The following is a 23,637-nucleotide window of genomic DNA, read 5'->3' as shown; positions in this document are numbered from 1 at the left end:
GGAGGGATAATATTATCAGGGAAAGAGGGGGATAAGGGATTTATTAAGCTGTTCAAAGTTGGTTTTAATTTTTTGCTGTTCTTGTAAGTTGATGTATCTTATAATCATATGTCATTAAGTTTTGAGTTTCGGAAGCACCTTTATTTTTCGAAATGTGCTACTGATGTAAGAGTGAAATAAATATTATTATTATTATTATTATTATCATTCTAATGCTTGGATAAACATGTTACAACATTTACCTCAATTTGCTGCTTCTGATTGCGTAAAATTCCTGGTTCGACTCCAATTGGTCCCAACACGGACATCATTTTTTCTTTCTCGCTGAGCCATGTTTTCAGTCGGTTGTGAGCAGACTCAAAGTCACTCAGACTTTTGATTGCCTGCTCCAATGCTTGCGTCCTTGCTTTTGCTTTATCTTGAAGGCGGATCCACCTTTCCTCTGGAAAGAAGAAATCATTCAGAAAATAAAGCAGGAGAAGACATGGAACGAAAATTGTTAACAGGAATGGTATCATCATTTGTTAATATCAATCAATCAATCAATATATAAATCAATCAAATCAGTTGATTTTCCTTTCGGAACAGTGGAAGACGAAGTACATCAGTGTTTTAACATACAGAACATGCTTTCTAGAAATAACCAACTTCCAATTAAAAAATACCTTGGATAGTACAGTAGATAGTGGTTCGTAAGTAGGGATATTCTTGTAGAGTATTGTGGTATTTGCATTAGGAGAATGATGTCCATATAAGATCATCCCTATTTTTTTATCTTTATTGATAACCACTTAAAATACTAAGTTAATAGTTAGAAAAAGAACAGTGCACAATTTCAAAGGTCACGAATTATCACATGTTTAATTAATTGATGATAGGTTAATTGCATAATTTGATTTTGATGAAATAAAATTCTAATGAATAAGAATAACTGTAAGAGTAATACCAGGGAAATGCTCCCTGGTAATACACAGGCCTATTAATACATAGGCCTATTAATACACAGGCCTTTTTAATACATAGGCCTATTAATATATAGGCCTAATAAAATTATACAATTACAACCATATTATTATTATTATAAGGGAGTCACATGTCCTTTTGGTGACAGTACAGTAGGTTTCCTGCTTTTGCGACTCCCGGGCTGTAATGCCAAATGAATAAATAAAATAAAAAATTACACTAATGAATGATTGTGAATAAAAATAACAATTTGAAAAAGTCCCATATTATTATTACTTCATATTTAAAGTAGGCCAAGTCAGTAGACCTCAAAATGAACATCACAAATAAATTAATTTCCATTATCTACAGAAATAAATTGGTCAATCAATCAATCAGTCACTAAATATGATAGAACACATTTTTCAATGAGAACAATGGTTCCTTAGACTTTTAGAGTGAAGCACTTATTTTCAATTGCTCTCCAGCAAATGCAGTTACCGTATGTAGTAATAACAACAAAATCATTCTGATTTCAATGCCTCATCACATTAATAATTGGTAGATAGCGAGTTGTTGTTGGTGGCTCTTGATGACATATTTTAACACATTCAATAGTAGTTGACCTTCAATTACTGCATTAATGCTCTATTGAGAGCCAAGGTGTTGCAATTGGTAGATATATAGCACATGATACAAGATAAGCATGCTGATTGGTGTTCAATTGTTTACCTTCAAAACATTATGATACAATGCTTTACTGATGGATAGGCAAACTGATTTACATTTTACCAATGACTCCACTCTATCTGATTGTAAAAATGTATTACAAAAAACCCATCAGGATCAATTCATTACATTTCTTAACAACCCCATTTAATAATGGTTGATCCCCATCCCAAGTGCTTGATTTATGGTTGGTTGATGACATCATTAGGGAATGCCTGCTGAGCTCCTTATAGTCAATGTTTATTTGATTTACCAGTAATTCACAAGAGGACAAGTCATTCAACAAGTTCCACTAATCTCTTTAATGTCTGGACAAAAACAGTTAAGTGGTCTAGCAACAATACCATAAACAATAAACAGCCTCTATGCATAAACATGGAGCTATATGATACTGTCTGTCGCCAAGAGTGCTCCTTAAAATGTTTGTGTAAGTTCATTCACAAACACATTAAAACATCATCATGCTTGATAATCATACCACCTTAAAATGTTTATATATGCTTCTTAACACAAAGGAATTTTCACCCACCAATAAAAGCATCCACAACTATATAATAAATATGTATAATTATTAAATAATAAAATAGTATTATAAATTTACCTAGTTTTACAATAGTTTTCAACATGGTGGTATGTTTCAAGAAACATCTACTTTGGAATCTAGCCAGACAAGGAGACTACGACCATTTAATTGGTTCAGTAAGTGGGTATGGAGGACTTGAACTTGATTAGTCTTTCAATGTCAAACATATGTTTTGGCTTTTAAGACAGAGCATGGCATTAGAGTTGATATGTTTAGTTCTCATGGTTATCAGCATCTGCAAATTTTATAGTACAGTAGTTAAGAATATCTGCTCTGTTGCATTAAGGATTAGTAGGAACCGTAATTTATTATATCACTACCAACACAACAATCCAAATAGCAATTCAGACGAAAAGTAAATATAATACACAAACAAATTTCAAGCGTAACATACTTTACGTCCATGTTTAACTTCATTTCTCATTACATCAATGAGGAAAAGCCCTATGTTCTGTTGTACAAACAGACATATAACAGACATTTGCGGAAATTGATCTATACAATGATATAAGGAAAAGTGAAGATAAACATGATTCATGATTCCGTTGCAATAATTAGGCAATGTCAGAAATGTTTTTTATTGATATTAGTGCAACCATGCATTTCGAATGAGCCTTTTACCTGGTTTTTATTCACATGGATGGAACGTATGTGAGTGAATATGAGAAATATCGGTTGAAATATGCTGTATGTATGAATCAGATAAAAATCTGACCACAAGATGGCCAAAGTAAAGGGTTGAGAAATTTGTAACATGGAAGTTCACTGATAATTTACGCCCTGTGGTGAAGGTGATGACAATGTAATGGTTAGTCAGAAACCTCCATGTTTCCAGATTTATAAATATATTTCTCTCACTCCGTATTATTTGATCATACTTTCAAAAAAATCATTCCAGCTGTTCAACTCGTGATGCAAATTTACCTATGCTATACTACCATATTACGATTTTATTGGACACTTGTGACAATACAATAGTATAATTTTATTTGACTTTGCTACAATGCTAGGAATTACTAGGCATAATCAATTTTGTGTAGCAGTATATTTAAGTTGTGCATTTAATCTTGTTGATAAAACTGTCAGGCTTTATACCGGGAAATAAATTGTGTATATTTACATAGTAAAATCAATACAGTATAACCAACTTTCTTTTTAGTATCACAATTGTTGCCACAGTCACAGAAACCAGTGATTTTTCAGTATGCTAGGTAGCATTGTTGTGAACTACTCAGCTTCATAAAAAAAATCTTTCCATTCATTTTGTTTTAACATATTGATTGTGATCAATTTAATACCAACGAGTCTGATGAATATGAACGTTGATCTTATTCAGATCAATTATAATCATTATTGAATCATTGATGCATGCTCAAATCGCCATCATGCAGTTTTTCTTTTAACAAAAACTATTCAAGATATATTATTAAATAAGATTATGTGTGTACTGTATGTATACTATATGCTTATCTACTTGTATGCAAATAAAAGTTACATGTGATATGGCATTTGCCATTTTAAAAAATCTAATAATCCATATGTGGGAGGGTGTTAGTAGCATCTGTTTTTAAAACTAATAATAAATTCAAAGTGAGTTATTTTTATATTTGATATTATGGGACTTACTAAAATTAATGGAAAAAAGACAGCCTGCTGCCTTTTGTATTTTTCAGACTGTTTTCTCCAGTTTTCCTACAAATTATATCCAACTCTAATTTGAATTCTTATTGAATTGAAATTACATCTTAAATTACTCAGTTAACTCAGTTTATATTTTACTTTAAAGTTCATTGTCCCAAAGGTTTACTGGAGTTCTTATTCAACACTTTCTGAATGGCATTTCATTAATCATTCATTGTGGTAATTCAGTAGTTTGGTAGAAAACAAAAACAGTGATTTTGAATGGCATAATAAAAACTGCTTTTCTATAAAATTTTAACAATACCAATTAACCACTTGAAGCCACTCAGCACAATGGGACAAGGTCTGTGAGTAGTTTTGCATGGGTTTGAATGGAAGCATGGTCTAAAGCATATCGTAGACCTTAGTGTACTATATCTTACTTGATAGTTTATTTGTTTTAAGCAATGGGCCTACAGTGCAATACATGTATTTCATTTAATTCTCATAGCTCCATGGATATACAGTTCTTTAGTTTGTAGTATAGGCCTGGAGTATGCTCTGTATGATACATTTACATTTATGAATTACCAGACCAATTTGGGAATCAGTGCTTCAGCACTAAAGTTATTCTAGAGTAGTATAAGGATAGCACACACATATATAAAAATTAAACAAATAAACAATAAATGGAAAAAAAAAACCAAAACAAGTAAATTGACAAAATGGAAGTTGTATATACTGCCATTTTTTTTTATTGCTTTTTAAAATTTATTGAACTAACTACTGCCAGTATTTAAAAGTTAAATGTTTAAAATAAATAAATATATAGTTAGAAAGTGCAAATAAATAATATCAATTATTATTATTAGTATAAATGTCTATGCAAAAAAACCAAATTAATAAACAGAGACAAGGAAAAGTATTAGACCACTCTATCTATAAAAAAAAAATATCCTTCAACTATTTAAAGCTGTCATCGAGTTCATTATCTTAAAATCCCTCCCGATGTCACGTTGAAATTCCATGCAAGCATTAGATTATGAAATTGTCCTCTCATCCTTGAACAGAATCTGCGAGTGAGCGTCCAGCGTGTGTGAACGAGGACTAGACCTGATTTAGGTGATTACACTAATTAAATCACGAAGAATCATCTTTTTTATTCACATGCCTTCTCTGGAGGTTTTCCATGAATACAGTTTGCCTTAAAGAGAGCAAAAGTCACTAGAAAAGTTTTAATAAAAATAATAATTTACAGTGGATGCAATATTGGGGGTACATTCAGCTTGGTTATATATTATATTAGGCTGCTAACGGATTCATTCAGGGAGGATAAAAAGAATGCAAACATCCTGTAGGCCTATATATCATTATACTGTAGAAAGTAGTCCACTGCAACATTGTAAAAGACTGGTTAGAAAAAATAAAATAGGAATTTAGAATTCATGTATTTCTTGCAGTTTCTTACACCCTATGTTCCCTTCTGTGCACTTCATTCCACTGATAAACACCTTCATCAAGACCATTTACTTAAAAATAAACGTAAAACATATGGTCAACGTTCATTTTCTATTTATGGCCCCCTTTTTTGGGACCAGTTACTCATTTCTGTTAAACAGTCTGCAAATTTAGTTCTATTTAAGAAGAATCTCAAACTTTCTTATTTTCTAAAGCTTTTTATTCTGGTTTACCTTTCACTTGCGCCTTTGATAATTTTTGAATTGGCACAATAAAAATGAATGATTCATTAAGGTACAGTATTAGTACTGGCAGAAGTATAGGCCTACAATATAAAACAAAAAACAAAACAATTCACTGTAGAATGGGCAGCCAATAAAGAAAATACTGGAATGTTTCAAAGGAAACTGATTCTAAAATTGATATAGCACTACTGTCAGCATAGTTATAAAAATTATGATAAATTGGTTCAATTTCATAGCTAATCTATGATACATTTTTAATTTAAATTAAATTACCTATACTTATATAATCACTCACCACAGTCCAGTCACCATCATCATTATTCATAATTAAAATAATATCTATGATGCTCTCAATTGAAATCAATCAGTATTATTCAACAGATATATTAATTTTAAAAACAATATTGAAACCTGAAAATAGTGAAGGAAAAGACACCACCTGCAAGACGGGGTAATTAAATTGCTGTCAACTCTGTCTTAGTATATAAACCATGCATGTTTCCTATCAAGAGATTTATTTAATAGTATACCTCATTAGATGTGGTACTTGGCACTACAGAATGTATTAGAAAGGCACAAGTACAGATCCTCTTAACAATCTGTAAGCCATGGTAATTTATCAGTATTATAATTCTTGTCAGGAAAATGGAATATTTGGCCTAATTTCTCAGATAGCAGAGAGATATCGAACAATGATCTTGATTTTGAACCTTAAAAAAAAAAACCTAATGGTGTGCAGTATGTCAATATGAATCACAGTACTCTCTGTAAATTAAGGTCTTATGGTTCAATTAGCAATTCACCTAAATGATGATTGAAAGATCTCTGGTTCAAATCCTTAAGAGAATAATACATTTTCCTTTAAGTTAATTTAATATAAAACAATGTTGGTACTCTCATATATTTTCAAGCTTTTGAAAATTATGGCAAGGGCTAATCAAAGTGTTATCATCAATTTAGAATTTCCAGTGGACTAAGCACAAATCATATTTCATAAACATATAATTGGATATTGATTATATACTAGTACTATAATGCTATAGAGGTAAATGAACCATCTTTAAAGCCCTGAAATATCCTAATGTTTTGCCCAATTATTTTTAACAAGTTTTTAATAGACTTATGACCAAGAAAATAGCTGCCAAGGTCTAGTCTACAAATTGCTAAGTAGGAAGAACATGTTATTTCCATCTGCACTTGGAAAGCCACAACAGGAGAAAAGGAAGTGTTTAATATGCTAGACTGAACTCAGTTTTACGAGGTGTTACAAGAATCTATCAGAGGTACTGAGCCTGAACTTCAATAGGCCAAAGTGTTACACCATGAAATTCATACAACAAAAAGAATCCATGGTGCAGGTGTAAACTCAGGTGGTAAATATGACCCAAAGCTTCTGACCTTTATATTCCCAAGTTATGATCCCTTTTGGGATAATTATACCATTTAAATTATTAATTATTAACAAGAATAGCATTCAAACCAATATCAGTTTAAATTTCATTTGCCTCTGTAGCTACAATATCTGCATTACTAAATACAACTTACCAATTTTGGCTAGTATACCTAAGTTGAATGCAGATTTTTCAGTTTATCATTTTAATTTTATTATATTTATATAGTAAATAATTTCAATTAATATTTATTCTTTAATACATTAATTTTATAGCACTATTCCAATAATATCTACATAACAGTTCCCTGATCAATGAACTTATGGTAATCATACAATGTGCAGCACTTTCTACTAACTGGGGCAGTACCACACTACAAAATACACAATCACTATCCCCATGGAGACCAAATGTAGATAAGCACCCTTGAGTTGTCCACACTAGTAGTCAGTCCCAGGCTATCCACAGTATACAGTCAGGAGTTCATTTCCCACGCTGGTCAATTGCTTAATATTTTTGGGCATGGGGGTACCTGGTAAGTCTGCAAGTGTGAATGTCGTTGTGCACTAGCTGCAACTTAATGGAACATAATGTAATACAGTACTTCTGCAGGGAGTCAAATATGTGTCCATTGGCACCAAGTGGGGTAATAATGTGACATACCTGGAGGCTATGTGGTATACAGTACAAGAGGAGCATTATTATGTGAATGTGGATATATGCAGCCAGTGTTTACATAGGCATGAATGAATGTAGGATCAACACGAGTTCAGCTCTTAAGAGAGTGATATTATGTCTTCGAGACATGACACACCTTTAAGTGGGGTTACTGACTACGATGTCAATAAGCAGGTGCATCTATCTACAGAGGAAACAATTGAAAAACTTTGAACAATATAAATGCTCAGGTATCTAGGTACTTGTCAGCATATTATTATAAACAAGAAGACGGTTGGTATATAATTATAGTAATACTGTACAACATGGTAGTGGCATTAGCAATATAAATATCAGGAACCATTTTGTGAATTGTACAGGAAGGGACTAAAATCTTTTGACCATAAGGTCAAAATCACTGATGGAAATGGTTTTGAACTAAAAGAACAAAAGTGCTTACGTAATTTCCCAGTATGGTACTCAACATTGTTCATTGTTTCACTGCTTGTCCACACAGAACAGTATACAGAACTAGAGTATGCATCCAAAAAGCTCACAGCCATTTAACATTAATTAGCATATTGGAGAATAATGTATATGTGTGTGAAATTTAATAAATATACTAAAGTGCACAATGAAAATGTTCATCTTCCAATTTCAAAGCTTATACACACCCCCATAACGTAACACACAATACTATTAAATAATTCTGCATATATTTTCCCTGGCTCATAAATGGCAAATCACTGCCTACATTGGCAAAGCAAGATTACCTACAACTGTGCATTTGGTTCTATCATGGAGGTCTTTTTTATACCTCCATGGTTCTATTAAGTACAACGCTATGCTTGAAACATGCCAACATCTATGTTTTACACACTGACAATATATTCTGATGATAATTTGGTAATAAAAATCAGAATGATAATGATGAAAATGGTATCCACTCAACATGGACATTTCCACAATCAGAATAGATCTATTATTTAATCATTTTATTATTGATGTAATTTTATTTCATTTGTCTGTCTAATTCATGGAAATTTAATTTCTGAAATATTCTCTGGACTACACCACAAATAATACAGAAAACATATGGCAACCACCTGATTGATTCAATATAAATATTCATATACACTCAATCTAATACTTAATGCATACAGCAAAATTCATTGAGTCATGAAATTGGTACAATCTGATACAATAACAACCTGATTAACAAAATCCTAGACATTACATAGAACATGACCTTTAGCTTATGAATATTCATCAGTAATCTACTTCAAGTTTAATGCATATTCATAAGTGATACAAATAGAAATAACCAATACATAGAGCATGGAGGTTTATACTGCTATGCATATCACACACTGGGAGAAATGTTATAGGTAGATCATTTGCATATTTAGTCTCGTCTTTATTAATAATGCTAATCAAATAGAGACTATGCCAATAACTCAACTGCACAACTACAGTGTACTAGGCTCAGACAAGATGCAAATAATGATTCATTCAATTGAAAATGTGTGAATGTAGAGGCACTGGGAAGGTGGTTTGGTTTAAACGCCATCCAATTTTTCATCAGTTTCCAGGGAGTACAAACATACTCACTGTTGAGACCCCCCATCCATCCTACAATAAAATACATAATAATGACTGTTTTCACTCTTTTAAAGGATTATCATTTTTTAAAAATATTTTTAATAAAAAAGTACATGTTGACCCATTCCCTAGTATATAGTTTTGTATTCTCGTAAAATTAATTAATAAAATAGATGACCACTTAGAAGGAAGGAACTTGGAAATGTGGTAAGGAAAGGAAATCTAAGGTAAAGGAAATATGGGAATTGGATATTGGTTACTTTAATGGACACTATACATTGCATGCTTTTAAAATGTACATAAATTCCCCTTCTCCATTTCAGTGTACATAAGAGAATGTAGTGGTAGAGGTAAACTGTAAATCATCTTTGTGCCGAGTTGCATAAGTGACTTGATATACTGTATACAGCAGCCACAGAAAACATGGTAACCCGTACTCTTTCAAAAGATGCAATGGGAAACTGACAAACGGATTAAAAAACAAACAAAATAGCAACTGAAGAACCATTCCATCTACCACACAAGTGTCTGGCAAGTAGGTCTATTTATTGCATGCTGTGTACTAACTGTACACAAAACAATTCATTAACAAAAGGAGGAGTAAGAATCATAAATAATTCAGTCCACTTATCTCAATGCCAGATACTTTCCTATAGAAATAGATTACAGATTAAGGTCCAGTAATGATGCCCTTAACAGTAAGCACCTTTCAGCTGGACAAAGTTACCATTATTGAAGAACGAAGGCAAAATTCTTTGCCTTCATGATCTAGCCACTACAAACTCCATGGTATTTACTTTGTTTCAACAGCAAGCCTCACTTTCCAATCATATAATTATTTCTCTATTACTCTCTTGAAAATGATTGAAGAAACTCAATCGAAATGTTGAGGGACACACTGAAGAAAACAAGTTCTTTTCAGAACTATCTACAGTGTACTGCAGCATTTAGTATATTATTACTTCACCATGCAAACCTTCAAACACACTTTTACTTTGAGTCACAATACTTCACCTGTCTATGCATGTAAAATGTAAACATCCTTAGTTTTCCCATGAATGAATATGTTTTGGCAACCCAAACCAAATTTTTGTATGTTTTTTCAAAAGCTGGCTATTTCATACATAATCATTTCAGCATGAAATTATACTGTAGATAAAATGAAGTTTGTTTTGCAATAACTATTATCTTTCTCTTTTCCCACTTTCTTCCATACAGTACAGCAATAGGAATCTTAACTATTCTAAATTTCAGTATTACTACCAACTTTACTCTAACATAACATCAATTATCTCGTTATCCTACGATGTCCTCAATTTAAACCTCCCTAAAATCTCTATCCATGGCAAGTTAGGCAATATGAAAGCAAAATATTTTGAGGAAAATCATGCAGTTAACAAACCAATTGAGCTTAAAGACTACTGGTGCAGATGGTAAAGAATGACCAGGTTTAGGCTTTAATGGTGATGGAGACACCACAATTTATATGTAATGATGTGAGTTGTGATTACAATCCCAGTATCTTTGATTCAAGTCCTGCTCATTAAAAAAATATTATTAAATAAATAATAGTGTGAGATGGTGTTTAAGATGCTTGACTCCCAATACCAATCTTGAGCTCAATTCTTATGAATAAGTAAATTGTAATTATTTTGACTACACTGCTTTAAGACTCATAACTACAGTATTCCTGTAGTGCTGATATTACAGTACATTGCTGTTACGTCATTTAAAATTACTGTAAAAAATAACCTTTGAATATTGAGCTTAAAAATGAATTTTGTACACGATACATACATTATTGCCATGAACACTAACTCGATGCCAATCAGGTATAAATGTCCTCCGACATGCAGCCAACACTCCATGATAATACCAATAATATAAAAATACTGTACAAGAAAACTGCTGTACGGATTACTTGTATTATATTACCAATACGGGTAAATGTTGATTATTGAATAAATTATTGCTTTGGACAATATTTTTATTATTTTAATTGCACACTGAATGGATTCTAATTCTAAAAATTAATTTTTAAAAAAAAGTCATTCAGAAAACTAATTATAAAATCCTTATTAATTACTAACCACTTCCCTAATAAAAACTGACTGGACATGGTGGGGGTGGGGTGTAAATTAGTTCCACTAAGTGGGTTAAAATACTAAAAATAAAAAATAAGGTTTTCATTGGAATAAGGATTTAGTTCAGTATTCTGGGATTAGATCCTCATTCTCATTTTTGCACCGAACCCACAGGTTGAAACCAGCCTACACCCCTGCTGGATACCAATTAACTTTCTTAAAACTGTTTTGTTTACTTAAGCAGTTAATCTATATTATATGTGACAAAGAAAAAAATATGGATGATCATAAGAACAATAATTAAAGTATCCTTAAATGACATAAGTGCATGAACTATAAGTGGGAATAATTGTACAGTAATAAAAAATTTATGAATAGAAGCTAATTTGAATAAGAAAATATCAAATTTTGGATTCAATGCCAAAGTGTTATAATAGCATCTTCATGATGCTATCTACAAGAATACCTTCGCTAGCATTCATTAACATCAACAAACGTTGGAAATATTACAAAGTACTCCAATGATATTATATACATCTGACACACACAGTGTGTTGACTCATATCCTACTAAGAGGAAACTTATCCTACACAATTTTAAGCCTCATCACCAAGGTTAATAAGGTACTAAGTATTCTAAAAATCAATAAAAAAATGGTCCAATGTCAAATAAATAATAACAATAAGAACCACATAATAGCAATTGATATTTAACAATAATAACAAAATAGTACAATCAATCCTAATGAAAAATACAATATAAAAAATATTGATAACAATTATTATTACTAATGTTAATAATAACAAATATTAACCTATCATAATATATAATTAAGTGTATTTACATTTTTTCTAATTCACATTTTTAAAATAACAATTGACTATTATTTTACTTGTCATGGTGATATCACCCACTGTTGTGAAAGACCATCATTAACATTGAACGCAACATGACTCAATCCACTAATTTGAAAAAGTGACAAATCAGAGATTAACAGAAAAACTGCATCAAGGTAGATCTTCTTGCCATGATTTCTTTAATCCATGGGAATTGGAAAATTGATTCTATCTGACTAATAATCCTCTTGCCCTAGACCAAGTATCAAGTATTCCTAATTAAAAGAATCTTCAATTTGAGATAGCAGAAGACAGAAATATTTCTCACTTGGTAACAGGATGTGATGTTACAGACATGTGTGTGTTTTTTGACGGTAATATTAAACGAGAATCATGGGAAATTTGACAGACACATTAAATAAAAACATCAGGATACAGGAAATTATAAACATGAAGATAAATAAACCACTAATTCTTAAGATATGTGTAAACAAAGGAACCTTGAATTATGTCACGTATAAATTGAATTAAATTTGATTTTCCGTATTGAAATATTAAAATAACACTATATTAAAAAAAATAATATTACTATGAATAATTATAATTCATAGTAATATTATTTTTTTAATATAGTGTTTATTGTTTTAATATTTAAATACTGAAAATCAAATTTAATTCAATTTATACATGACACTATGTAATTATTACTATCACTTTCAAAATTTCACAATTTAAAGTTGTTTAAACTTACCACTACCATTATTAAAATTAATATGTGGCATAACACCTCAATTTGCGACATAAACATTTAGTAGTGGTTTATAAACCAGACACTGTGATTAATGTTTGGCTGCTAACATATTACAAATTTATCAATAATTGATTACTAAGATTCATTAGTCAATTTTGGTTTTCGATAATGTGCACATAAACCATGGGGACAAACTGCTTTAAACAGCAATTCCAAAAAGCGGTTTGCACAGACAGCAGCTTCATAGGTACCCCAAACATTAAATACAGTGCTAGGAGTGTCCTGTGCACTCAATATAAAGGGAGACAGCAGGCATGTCCAGGGTAGAAGTGCCTTGAACTCCTAAAATTACTATCATTAAATTAAGTAGTCTATAACAATAAAAAAAAAAAAAAAAAAGTACTGAACACTAGCAGAATACATTAAAATTAACATAATTTAACTATTCCACTTAAATATTGATATTAAATCGAAGTACTGTAGAAGCCTATATAGTACACAGCTCAGTTCCATTATTTGATGAATGGAATTTGCTAATGTATGGTAGGTGTGACCAAACAAATTGTCAAATTAGCGGAATGACTCCAGTATCACTTGTTATCCATATACATAATAATATATGGCGATCACCAATCTGAGAAAGGACCATTTCTAACCTGTTAAATCTGATCCCTCAAATCAACCTCTTCTTCACCCTCATGGTTTATCAACAAAGTTAAACAAACACATAAAATATATTTCTAAACAATCAGTTTGAGGAGAGAAATGTGGTGGTTGTTTATATACAGAGGTTGGTTTTTGTTTAATGCTAAATTAATTCATAACTCTCTAAACTTTTACTGGTAGGAGTATGTGCTGTTTAATGCCAAGACTACATACAAATTAACTGATTACAATACAAAATAGACCGAGGGAAGGTTTGTATATTAACTGTACATAGTCTATTTCAAAAAAATAATAAAGAAACATTACTGTTTATATTTACAGCATTTTTTTGAATCTTATTAGTTTTTTTTGTCTATAAGTTTCTTTTCGATAGTTTAGTCATGTGTTCCGTAAATTAATTATTATTTACTAGTCTTAAAGTGAGCATGTTTTAGTTATTTATTAGTTTTAGAGAGTGGAGGTACTTTAAGTCAATTTACTTACAGTGATATTTATTAATCATAGTAATGAAGGTGTGCTCTGTACATAAATAATTAATTAATCTCATTAGGAAACTTAAAAGTAATATATTTATCATGTTTGCATGACTACCATGAGATTGGAAGACCATTAGCAAGGTGCAGCTCCACTACATCGATGCAATTCTCTGAATGTTATCACAGTAATTTTCAGTAAAAAGCTGATTTAATTATTATTTAAAGAAGTTGTATTTATATCATAGAGGGATAGATTGCACAATACAAATGAACACACCAATATGTAAATAATTGTTGATAACTCGTTTATCATTGGTATTGTTTCAGAAATCACCTGCTTAGTCTAGTACATGTACAGTAGTTCCAAAAAGTGGTGTGACTATAACTTGACCTGGTTCATACTTGGCACAGAGTGTCGTTCTCTTAATGAGATGTATATCTAAGTGTCAAAATATGCTACTGTATCTAAATTACAAAATCCACAACGACATCCAATAAAAAGATAGTATCAAAATTTAGATTTGCACTACAAAATACATAAATCCTATCAAAATAAAATCATAGTGCAAAAAAATGTATTACAAATTAATTTATTAGTTATATTGGACTGTAAATTAGTTATATCAAGACTGTAATTAATAATTGATATAATTATTGTTAAAGATATTACATTATTAATAAAAATGTAACGTAAACTTTTGAATCAAGTTTACGTTATCAAAATTTAATCTCCAGCTTCATTTTATTAGAAATATTTAGACCATGCTTGATTCTGAAGATACGAATTACAAACTGACCATGAACTAAAGCCCCCCAGACTTCCCTGCAGAGAAATAAACTAGGATGGAAACAATAATGGAAAACTGAACTGAAACCAAATACATAATTGGCTAAGTTGAAAAGAATGATAGTGATACTTTTGTTATGGTTAAGTTGATAAGATCCTCTCCACTGAATACCTGAATACCGTCATTGTAACAGTGTCTCACGAAACAATGTTTAGTTTGTATTACCAAGAAAGAGAATACTGTAACAAAATATTAAGGAAACATAGAGGATAAACAACCTCCCAAGATGCCTCAATGGAGTACTAAAATTAAATAACAATTTGTGATAAACTCATTATTGATGCTGTTGGTTATAACAATAATAATATAATAAAATCAGTTATCTGCTTCTGCTGTACTGCCTGGTTTAGTAATGTAACAAAGAAAAATAGTAATCAAATTAAGAAAATAACCAGAGTGGCAGAAAAAATAATTGGTATGGAGCTTCCACATATTGACAGTTTCTGGGATAAGTCAGCCCTTATGAAATTAGAAAGAATATTAAAGGATGAGTCTACCCATCAAATGGTTACTTAACTTTTAACAAATCAGGAAGAATTCAACAAACTACTGTCAAAACAAACCAGTTAAAAAATCCATTCATACTAGACACATGTCAGCTCTAAAATAATCAATTCTCTAGAATTAGTCTTAGGTACCATAGCTGCTTAAGTCCATTCCACTGTCTTTCTATCTACAGTAGTTAAGTTAGTTTTTGGTGCTAATATTTTATATAATATTTATATTTATATTTTTGTGTTATGTATGTTATATTGTTTTATTATATACGCACAGGAAAGCAAATTGCATGTATATTTTTATATGTGACGAATAAAATCTATCTTGAATCCTAAATCTTGAACAAGTTTACTTTAGATTAATTTTGTACAGATAAGGTGGTGATGAAGAACACTATGTGATTCATTAGGGATCCCTGGTCCTCACCATATCTTGGAGCGTATTTCTACTGCAAATCAAGAGAGAAATGGTACTTTTACCATTGGTTGACAATTCAATTAAAATAGACAGAGAGACCACCAACCACCCAGAGGTTTTTAACACAATAACCATATATTTTTACACATGGTGTACCAAAAGCTTTACGATTTTGTTATGGCCATAGTCATTTATATAGTGCATACTACAATGCAATGTCTTATGCGCTTACAAACCCAGTGTCATGACAACAAAAAAAAAAGGATTTTATGTTATGTTATGGATAATAAAATACAGTATATCAAAATCTTGTTTGAGGGTTTGCATGAGGAAGTAATGATATATTAAATGCTTGCAGTACACCAAGTAGATATTCTGAAAAAACTGTTGTTTTGTTGAGAATATCTTGACATTTCGATTGAGTTGCTTCAACCATCATCAAAATCATACCAACTGAGAACAGATTTATTTTGTATAAGATTATTTTTTTTTAAATTTTTCTTCTCATGAATAGTTCTATCTGTCAACAGGTCCTCATCAGCATTGCTTGGTGAGTCATGCTGATGAGGACCTAATAACTAACAGGTAAAAATGTTCATGTGCACATAAAATCGTGTGCTTCATAGTCTACTCCATTTCCTGTTTGATTTGTCATTATGTTCGCATATCATGAACACACATAAATGCCTCTTCATTATTATCATTTTTACTGTAGGTCTACTTATTTTCTCTTCATCTTTCTTACTACAGGGATATAATATAGTGTAAATCTACCATAATATGTAATATATATGACCAGTATTTTCTTCTTTAGTTTCCTAATATTTAGTGCAATATTAAACTACGGTAATTTGTCCAGCATTCATTCATATAATAATTTGTCAATAAAGTTTTCCATAGGTATCCCATACCATAATAATCATAGTTTAATAAGTTAATAGAGTACACATACATTTAATATTACTAATAATATGATTATTATATCTACCAGTACCATGTTAAAACTTATAAATTAAACGACTTAATCTTAAGGGGATTATTGGTATTACTTTTACGCAATAACAAGTGCATGGAGGATATGTTACAGGTACAATATGTTAGTGGTAGAGTGTGATATACCAGTTGGTTTCTACCTGGGTTAGTTGGAAGAAAAGATGCAAGGAACGGCTTGACAGCAGCTGTCACCAGGACAATGGGATACAGGCATCTGCAACAGGGCTGATGTGATGATACATACTGTAATTGTCATTAAATTTGTAATTGTAAATGTCATTACATTTACACACCTTAAAATATGAGGCTTAGGGAATGGAGCCTTGTTTTTAGTCCCGGGTAAAAAGTCTGGTTTTGACAGGATTCAAACCAATGATACTGTAAAATAGAAGGCAATTAATTTAGGCTATTTCGACAGAAGGTGCAATAGGGCTTGTTGCTGTGTGATACAGGTTATAGGTATGTACAGTACAACTATTTATGGTAAAACATTGTGGGCCAAAAAATAATTTGATATTATCATTTTCACCCTTGTAAAATTTATAACTTCCTACTTGACTGTGTGAAATTATCTCAGAGTTAAAGTAAACAATACCACTGACATACCAGGGTTATAGAACAAACCCCAGGGGTCAGACTTTATCTTCCACAATATGGCTATACAGTACTTTGTACAGGAAAAACAATAATAAGACTAAACAAACAGATTGGACAGCTATGTCTCATGGTATATGTAGGTCTCTGTCAATAAAACCTCGAAAACAGATTAAACATGTTTTATATTCTGTGTAAGTAGCTCTAACAATTGCATTTTCTCTTTTATACTTTAATACTTCTGGGATCAAGCAAGGTAATCAAAAGAGAAAGTTTAGCAAACTACTTCACATTTCTATTTTATTGTACACAGAAGTTTATAATGAACATCGGTTGTTTAGCAGAAATACAGTCTATTGTAAACAGTGAATGTAGTGTTTGGAGTCCCCTATGGTTTGCATTGGAATAGAGTTAAGACTACCACCTACATACAGTACACCTTGAGTACACACTCTACCCTGCTTCCTACACTGTAAGTAAATACAAATATCTTCCCCATATGACCAAGAACGTACATTTATTAAAAATTTATTAAATACTAATAATTACTTACATGCCATATATGATTTTAGTGTATATTTTATTAATTATTGCCTCATTTGATACAGACATCCCCAATCTAATGGCAAGAATGGTTTTTCTGTAAAGTTCAATAATGACAGACTTTTGGAGTATTTTTGCCAAGGGAGAACTACATTCTAAAAAACATATCAGTTATTCATATCAGCAATAGTGTAAGTTGGAAAATTGGAAAGTACAATACACATGTTTAAATCAATTAGTATATTCCAAATGTAGTATTAGTTAGTATGTTAATAAAAATATTATAGGATAAAACAATGATCTATGTTTTAATCTCGCTCATCCAGTGACTTCAACACAAAGGTCTATTACATATTTTTAACTACTCTATATAGTACAGTAGACACACACAATAAATGGTTAGACTCTTAGTAAGGTAAGGATAATGGTGTATCTACTGTAAATAATTTTTTTATATCCCAGTACTACTGTACACTACATAATCATTCCTGATGATGACATAGTTAATGTTGAAATATTGAATCCTGACACGATGGTGTGCATTCAGATATTTGGAGTATGTATTATACTATTTTACACTGAAATAATGTACAGTAAAAATAACAGGAATTAATATCTCAGTCATGGTCATGTGTTTTGCATTGGTTTACCACAAAATGTTCAGAACAGGAAAAATGAATTGGTAAACAATGAGATTAATTGAGGAAAATACAAACCTTTGGTATCCAATTTAATGACTGTACACCTAATAAAGTTATGCATTACTATTGAATTCCCCAGATTTATATTAAGCTTTTGATGGCATAATCAATAATCAGTATAAAAATTTATTTACCTTGGAAGGCAAAAATGCCATAAAAAAACGTTTTAGAGAGATAGGCCTATATAGTACTTAAAAATACTACACCCATTTGTATTTGTTGTTGTATTACTATGGCAATGGTTTGTTGTTAAAGGAGTTTTTTTCGGCTTAACAATAAAATGAATTGAATTAAATATAATGCAACAATCACAGTGCTTAAAAAAATGAATGACAGGTCAACTCTTAACCTGGAATAGTTATAGAATCTTTGAAAATCGTGATAACTCTTGCAAAACCAGGAATGCTAATGGAATTTTAACCTATTAAAAATAAAAGAAACTGAAAATAAACAGATAAATTTCACTAATGCAGTAAGTAAAGTTTGCAGTACATTATTACTGTAAATTTTAATTTAAATGGAATATACTTAATAGAATGAATAAAATGGAATAAACAAAATAGTAAACAAGTAAAACACATAAATTAAATAAAAAATGTTAATGAATAAATTTACATTATAATTCAAGTATTAGTCGGTGTTGATTAGTATTGTAGACCTTATAATCATCAATGTAATTATATATTTCAGAATATTCAATGCTTCCAAATAAAAGTGTACATGAAATGTTTAAATGACAATTTAATTTTTAAAATGACAATGAGAATAATAAAAAAAAAAAAATCAATTGTTAGTAAATACTGTAATTCCAAAATGTATTCTTACCAATATCCTCAAATGCTTTAGAATAAAAATGCAAGAAATGTTTCAGTGACAAGAATAACAGCATTTCAACAAGACTAAACAACAACAGTAACAACAAAAACAACAAAACAACAATTTTACACAGTTGATGAGTAAGACCTATTTTTCACAATTTTGCACTAAGAATTCCTGAGCCACAAGGTTTGGGATATGAAAAAATAATTAAAATTAGTTTCTTATTTTAAAAAAAAACATGAAAATGTTCTAAAAACAATTTTCTGAAGTAGCAGAAGCCACATTATTTAATTTAAACAAGGAGGTATATACTGTACCTCCATGATTTAAAGTAAGCATTTATAGTAAACTATATTAAAAATAGTCATCAATGGACAAAGAATAAGAGATTACAAACCTTTGAGGTAAACATGTAAAGAAGCCTTTGAAGTAATTTTTCCACATGCATTTGTAATCTCAACAACATAATCACCACTATCCTCCCTTGAAACATCGCAAAGCAAAAGTGAAGTCACTGTTTCTTCTGTACGTATAATACAAAGTTTATTTTCTGTCAAAGTCCGACCATCTTTGCACCATCGAATTTCATCCGGTGGGGGATAACAATGAAAACGACAGTCAAACATTACAATGTCACCCTCGTCGACTTCTGTATCGATTATTTGGCGTATTAAACAAGGTGGTTCTTCAACATATTGGTAATAGAGTTCGGGAGCATGGATCTCGCGGGAATAGAATTCAATCTCCATGCACTTTCCTGCTTCCTCGTCTGTGATTAACTGGCGCGTGACACAAACGGTCTCGTCTAACGAACCCATTTTATTTTTTAGTTTGATGGAAGTAGCTGGTTGAACGGTTATCAATTCCGTTTCATAAGACATTAATCAATATTATTTTTAGAAAACAAGGCACTTAAATATCATTATAGTGAAATTGCATAGATACAAATATTATGGAAGTAAAATAATAAGGCATATGTATCAAAAAAGTCTTATTTTGGTTTCTTGAGAATTGTGATGTTACAGTTTTACTGTAAATTTTGAAGCACCATTTGCTTAAATATTAACTTTTAAATCCCTATTAGCAATTAGTAATGTATTCATATGTCGTAGATAGGCTCCAAACGTGACCCAATGCAATCAAACTGCAGATAGGTAAGATCCTCAAATTAGATAAATCGTCTAAAAATTCCTGCACAAATTGAGATATGAAAGCCAATTTCTTTTTATATACTTTCTAAAATAACGGCTATCAAATCTTCTGTTACTATAGCATCAATCCTAGGAAAATCTTGCCAATGTCTACGGTTGAATAAATCAAGTTGAACCGCTCTTCGCTAGATGTCTTCCTTATGTCTGGGATAATTGTCAATTAAAGACTATACTTATTATATACATATAGGCATATACATTCAAAACATCCCATCTTTCCTTCTTCCTGTTCCGTTTCCTTTGCGTATTCCACAGCAAAACAATCAAAGAGAAAGGACGTCCAATATTGCGTCACTGAGTGACAGGCAAACTTTATTATCCCTAATACAACCACAAATTGTACCTATGTGATGAGAGTTTGATAGGTACTTGAGCTGTCTGGCTTCCTGCTACAATTTAGATCCTGGAAAGTGGGTGAAACATACAAGTCCTTGGTTGTTTAATACGAGAAACCCCAGAGTTCACATTCAAGCCAAGCTAAAAACCCATAGACACAATAGGCTGCTAGCTGGATCAGTATTATATAGGGAGAGCTGCATTCCCTACAACAAACCTGAGTATGGTATTCCCAGAACAGTAGCTAGATTGAGTGACACCTCCTGCAATGTAATATCAACAAGTGGGAAGTGATGATCAGGAACTCCAAATGACCTTATTGTAAATAATAACAATCTAACTTCAATGATATCAAATCTCCAGATAGTGTTGCCGACCAAACCAAACCTGTTTAATCTGTAGACTTTGCTTCAATTAACACAAAGTCCTGAGGAAATTCAACCAGTTTCCTTGAAAGAAACTAGAAGAAATCACTGACATACTGTATTGTAGGCCTAGACAGGAGTATGAATCCAACAATTACAATTTAACAGGTAGTTGAAAGTAGAGCTGGTATTCAGCATTGATGATTAAACATCATTGTTTACACTAACAAGCAGTCCTTCCACCAATCCATTATAATATCCTTAATAATGTCCCTTAATCCTTTGCTTCTTGAGATTAGCACTACAGAATGAGAGGGAAAGCGGTGGGCTTTGTATTCAAGCATTCCCCTTACTAAGAATGAGGTCATCCCTATGATTCTACATTGCTTGATACAGTATTCAATGGGTTGGCTCAACCATTATCAGCAACAGGGGTGTTTTGTAAATATTGAATTTGTCTGAAATCCTACTGTACAGAGTGAACATGAGGGGGCTAAACAGGGTTGAAGACTACTTTGCTCATGGAGATATCGCCTCAAAACCATAAGTCATAATTAGTCACTGACCTAGTTATAACTGGTGATTTTTTTTTTCATTTATTATTTAGAGGCAACATACAAAAAAACAAGTACAAAGCAAGCATAGGAATAACCTTCAAGTAAGGCCCAATAAAAAAAATTATTAGTTTATCACCCTCCCGTGCATGTCTTTCATGGTACTGGAAAAAAAAAAAAAATTTTGAAATTTTTTTAATTTCTTTTATTTATTTTTTTCATTAATTTTTTATTAAATAGTTAGAAGATATTGTTTGCATTATCTAAATCATGTTCTACTTTGAATATCAATGCACCAGCAAACAACCCAAGGGTGATATTTGGCTTTAGCAAAATAAAAAATAAAATAAAAAAACCTCCCTCCCTTATCACTTTTCCTGCCCAGATAGGGTGATAAACTAATAATATTTTTTATAGGGCCTAAACTTATTATAATTACTATTGAGAAGCTTTCCCCTATCAGTTCCCCTATAAAATGGCAATTGTTGTCATGAGTACTGATAATGATGACAACAATGGATGACCCCTAAGCAGACTTTGAGGCACTGAGATTTTGCCTAATAATACTATTACAAATGAGTATAATAGGCTTTAGTTAACGACAAACAATGACATACGTAATGTCTTAACTATTAGCCTCCTGTGTGTTTATCAGGATAAATATCTAAAATCAAATTAGGCAGTATCCTTAAGAAATTGGGATACCTACAAATTTGGGACATTTTTACCAAATTAGGAACACTTGAGCAACAAAAAGCACTCCTCAAGCTTCCTGTAGCAGGGTTAGTGTTTATATTTTTCCTTAGATATGATCACACTTCTGTCATCTTTCTTTAGTCTACTGTATGTGCATTGATATATTGATGGACACTGAAGCATGTAAAATGTTGTTTTGATTTTACAGGAGCAGCTTTGTGTTATCCTGAAGTACTGTAAAGTTAATTTAAAATATATTTTTCGTTTTAATGAAAACATCTTTCTGATAACAATCACATCATCTAAGATTGAAGAAAAGAAAGTATCATCACAATCAAACACCACCATCTTCATGTTCAAAAGGCAATTAATACTAAAATGCATTAGCAGGCCATGAAAAAATAATGTTCAGAAAAATACATTTTTTAACTCCCTCATGATTAACAGAAGTAGAAGCAAAAACAAAAGCATATGTAAACTTGGATACAAATATTTTGCAAGATTTTCTAATATATAAAATTTCAGTATAAAATTATTATTTTATTATTACTGGTATGCTGTATAGTAAAAATATATGTTTTCAAAATATTAAGCATTATCCTACACTATTAAATTTTGCATTGGAGAAGGGTTTGCATATGGAATCAGGTCAAACTAGGTTATGAGATGATTAACCCTCCAAAGAAATTATTGCTTATCCTATGGGAATACTATCCAGACTCACAGGGAAACATAAATCAGGACATGATTTTCCTAAATCCTTCCTTCATATAATATGTTGCTATGGAGACAAATATGAAGCTAAGGAGCCTCAACCTTTTTGTCATGTAATATTAAAAAACAAGTTAAGTTGACATTGATTTTAACATGTGGTGTTTCCAAGATCTGCAAACTGGGGAAGCTGGAACACTGTTTTCTTTATCTTATTCTATTCAATACATATTACAGAGTACTGTCTTTGTACATTGGCGGATCAGCCTTTCTTTCAATCGGTTGCAGACCAATGTGCTATAGTTATATGG

General features: G+C 31.3%; 1 protein-coding gene across 6 annotated transcripts in view; it reads right to left on the bottom strand.

Annotated features, from left to right (window-relative positions):
- LOC117114206 (microtubule-actin cross-linking factor 1, isoforms 1/2/3/5-like) overlaps positions 1–23,637 on the bottom strand; it is a 57,009-nt gene that overhangs the window by 29,175 nt on the left and 4,197 nt on the right. For 4 of the 6 annotated variants that reach the window (XM_033257799.1, XM_033257801.1, XM_033257802.1 and 1 more), the window contains exons 1-3: positions 19,851–21,719; positions 19,460–19,474; positions 243–442 (exon numbers count right to left, since the gene is read on the bottom strand). In XM_033257799.1, coding sequence (XP_033113690.1) covers positions 243–442; positions 19,460–19,474; positions 19,851–20,334 — 699 coding nt within the window. In that variant the 5' untranslated portion in view covers positions 20,335–21,719. Of the gene's footprint in view, positions 1–242; positions 443–19,459; positions 19,475–19,850; positions 21,720–23,637 lie in introns of those variants that run through there. The other 2 variants (XM_033257800.1, XM_033257804.1) reach the window with 2 other exon arrangements.

Source organism: Anneissia japonica, unplaced genomic scaffold (assembly GCF_011630105.1).
Source record: "Anneissia japonica isolate Jap-2015-1 unplaced genomic scaffold, ASM1163010v1 scaffold288108_len519018_cov203, whole genome shotgun sequence".
NCBI lineage: Eukaryota > Metazoa > Echinodermata > Crinoidea > Comatulida > Comatulidae > Anneissia > Anneissia japonica.
The sequence above is the reverse complement of the archived record's forward strand: the minus strand, read 5'-3'. Positions and strand labels throughout refer to the sequence as shown.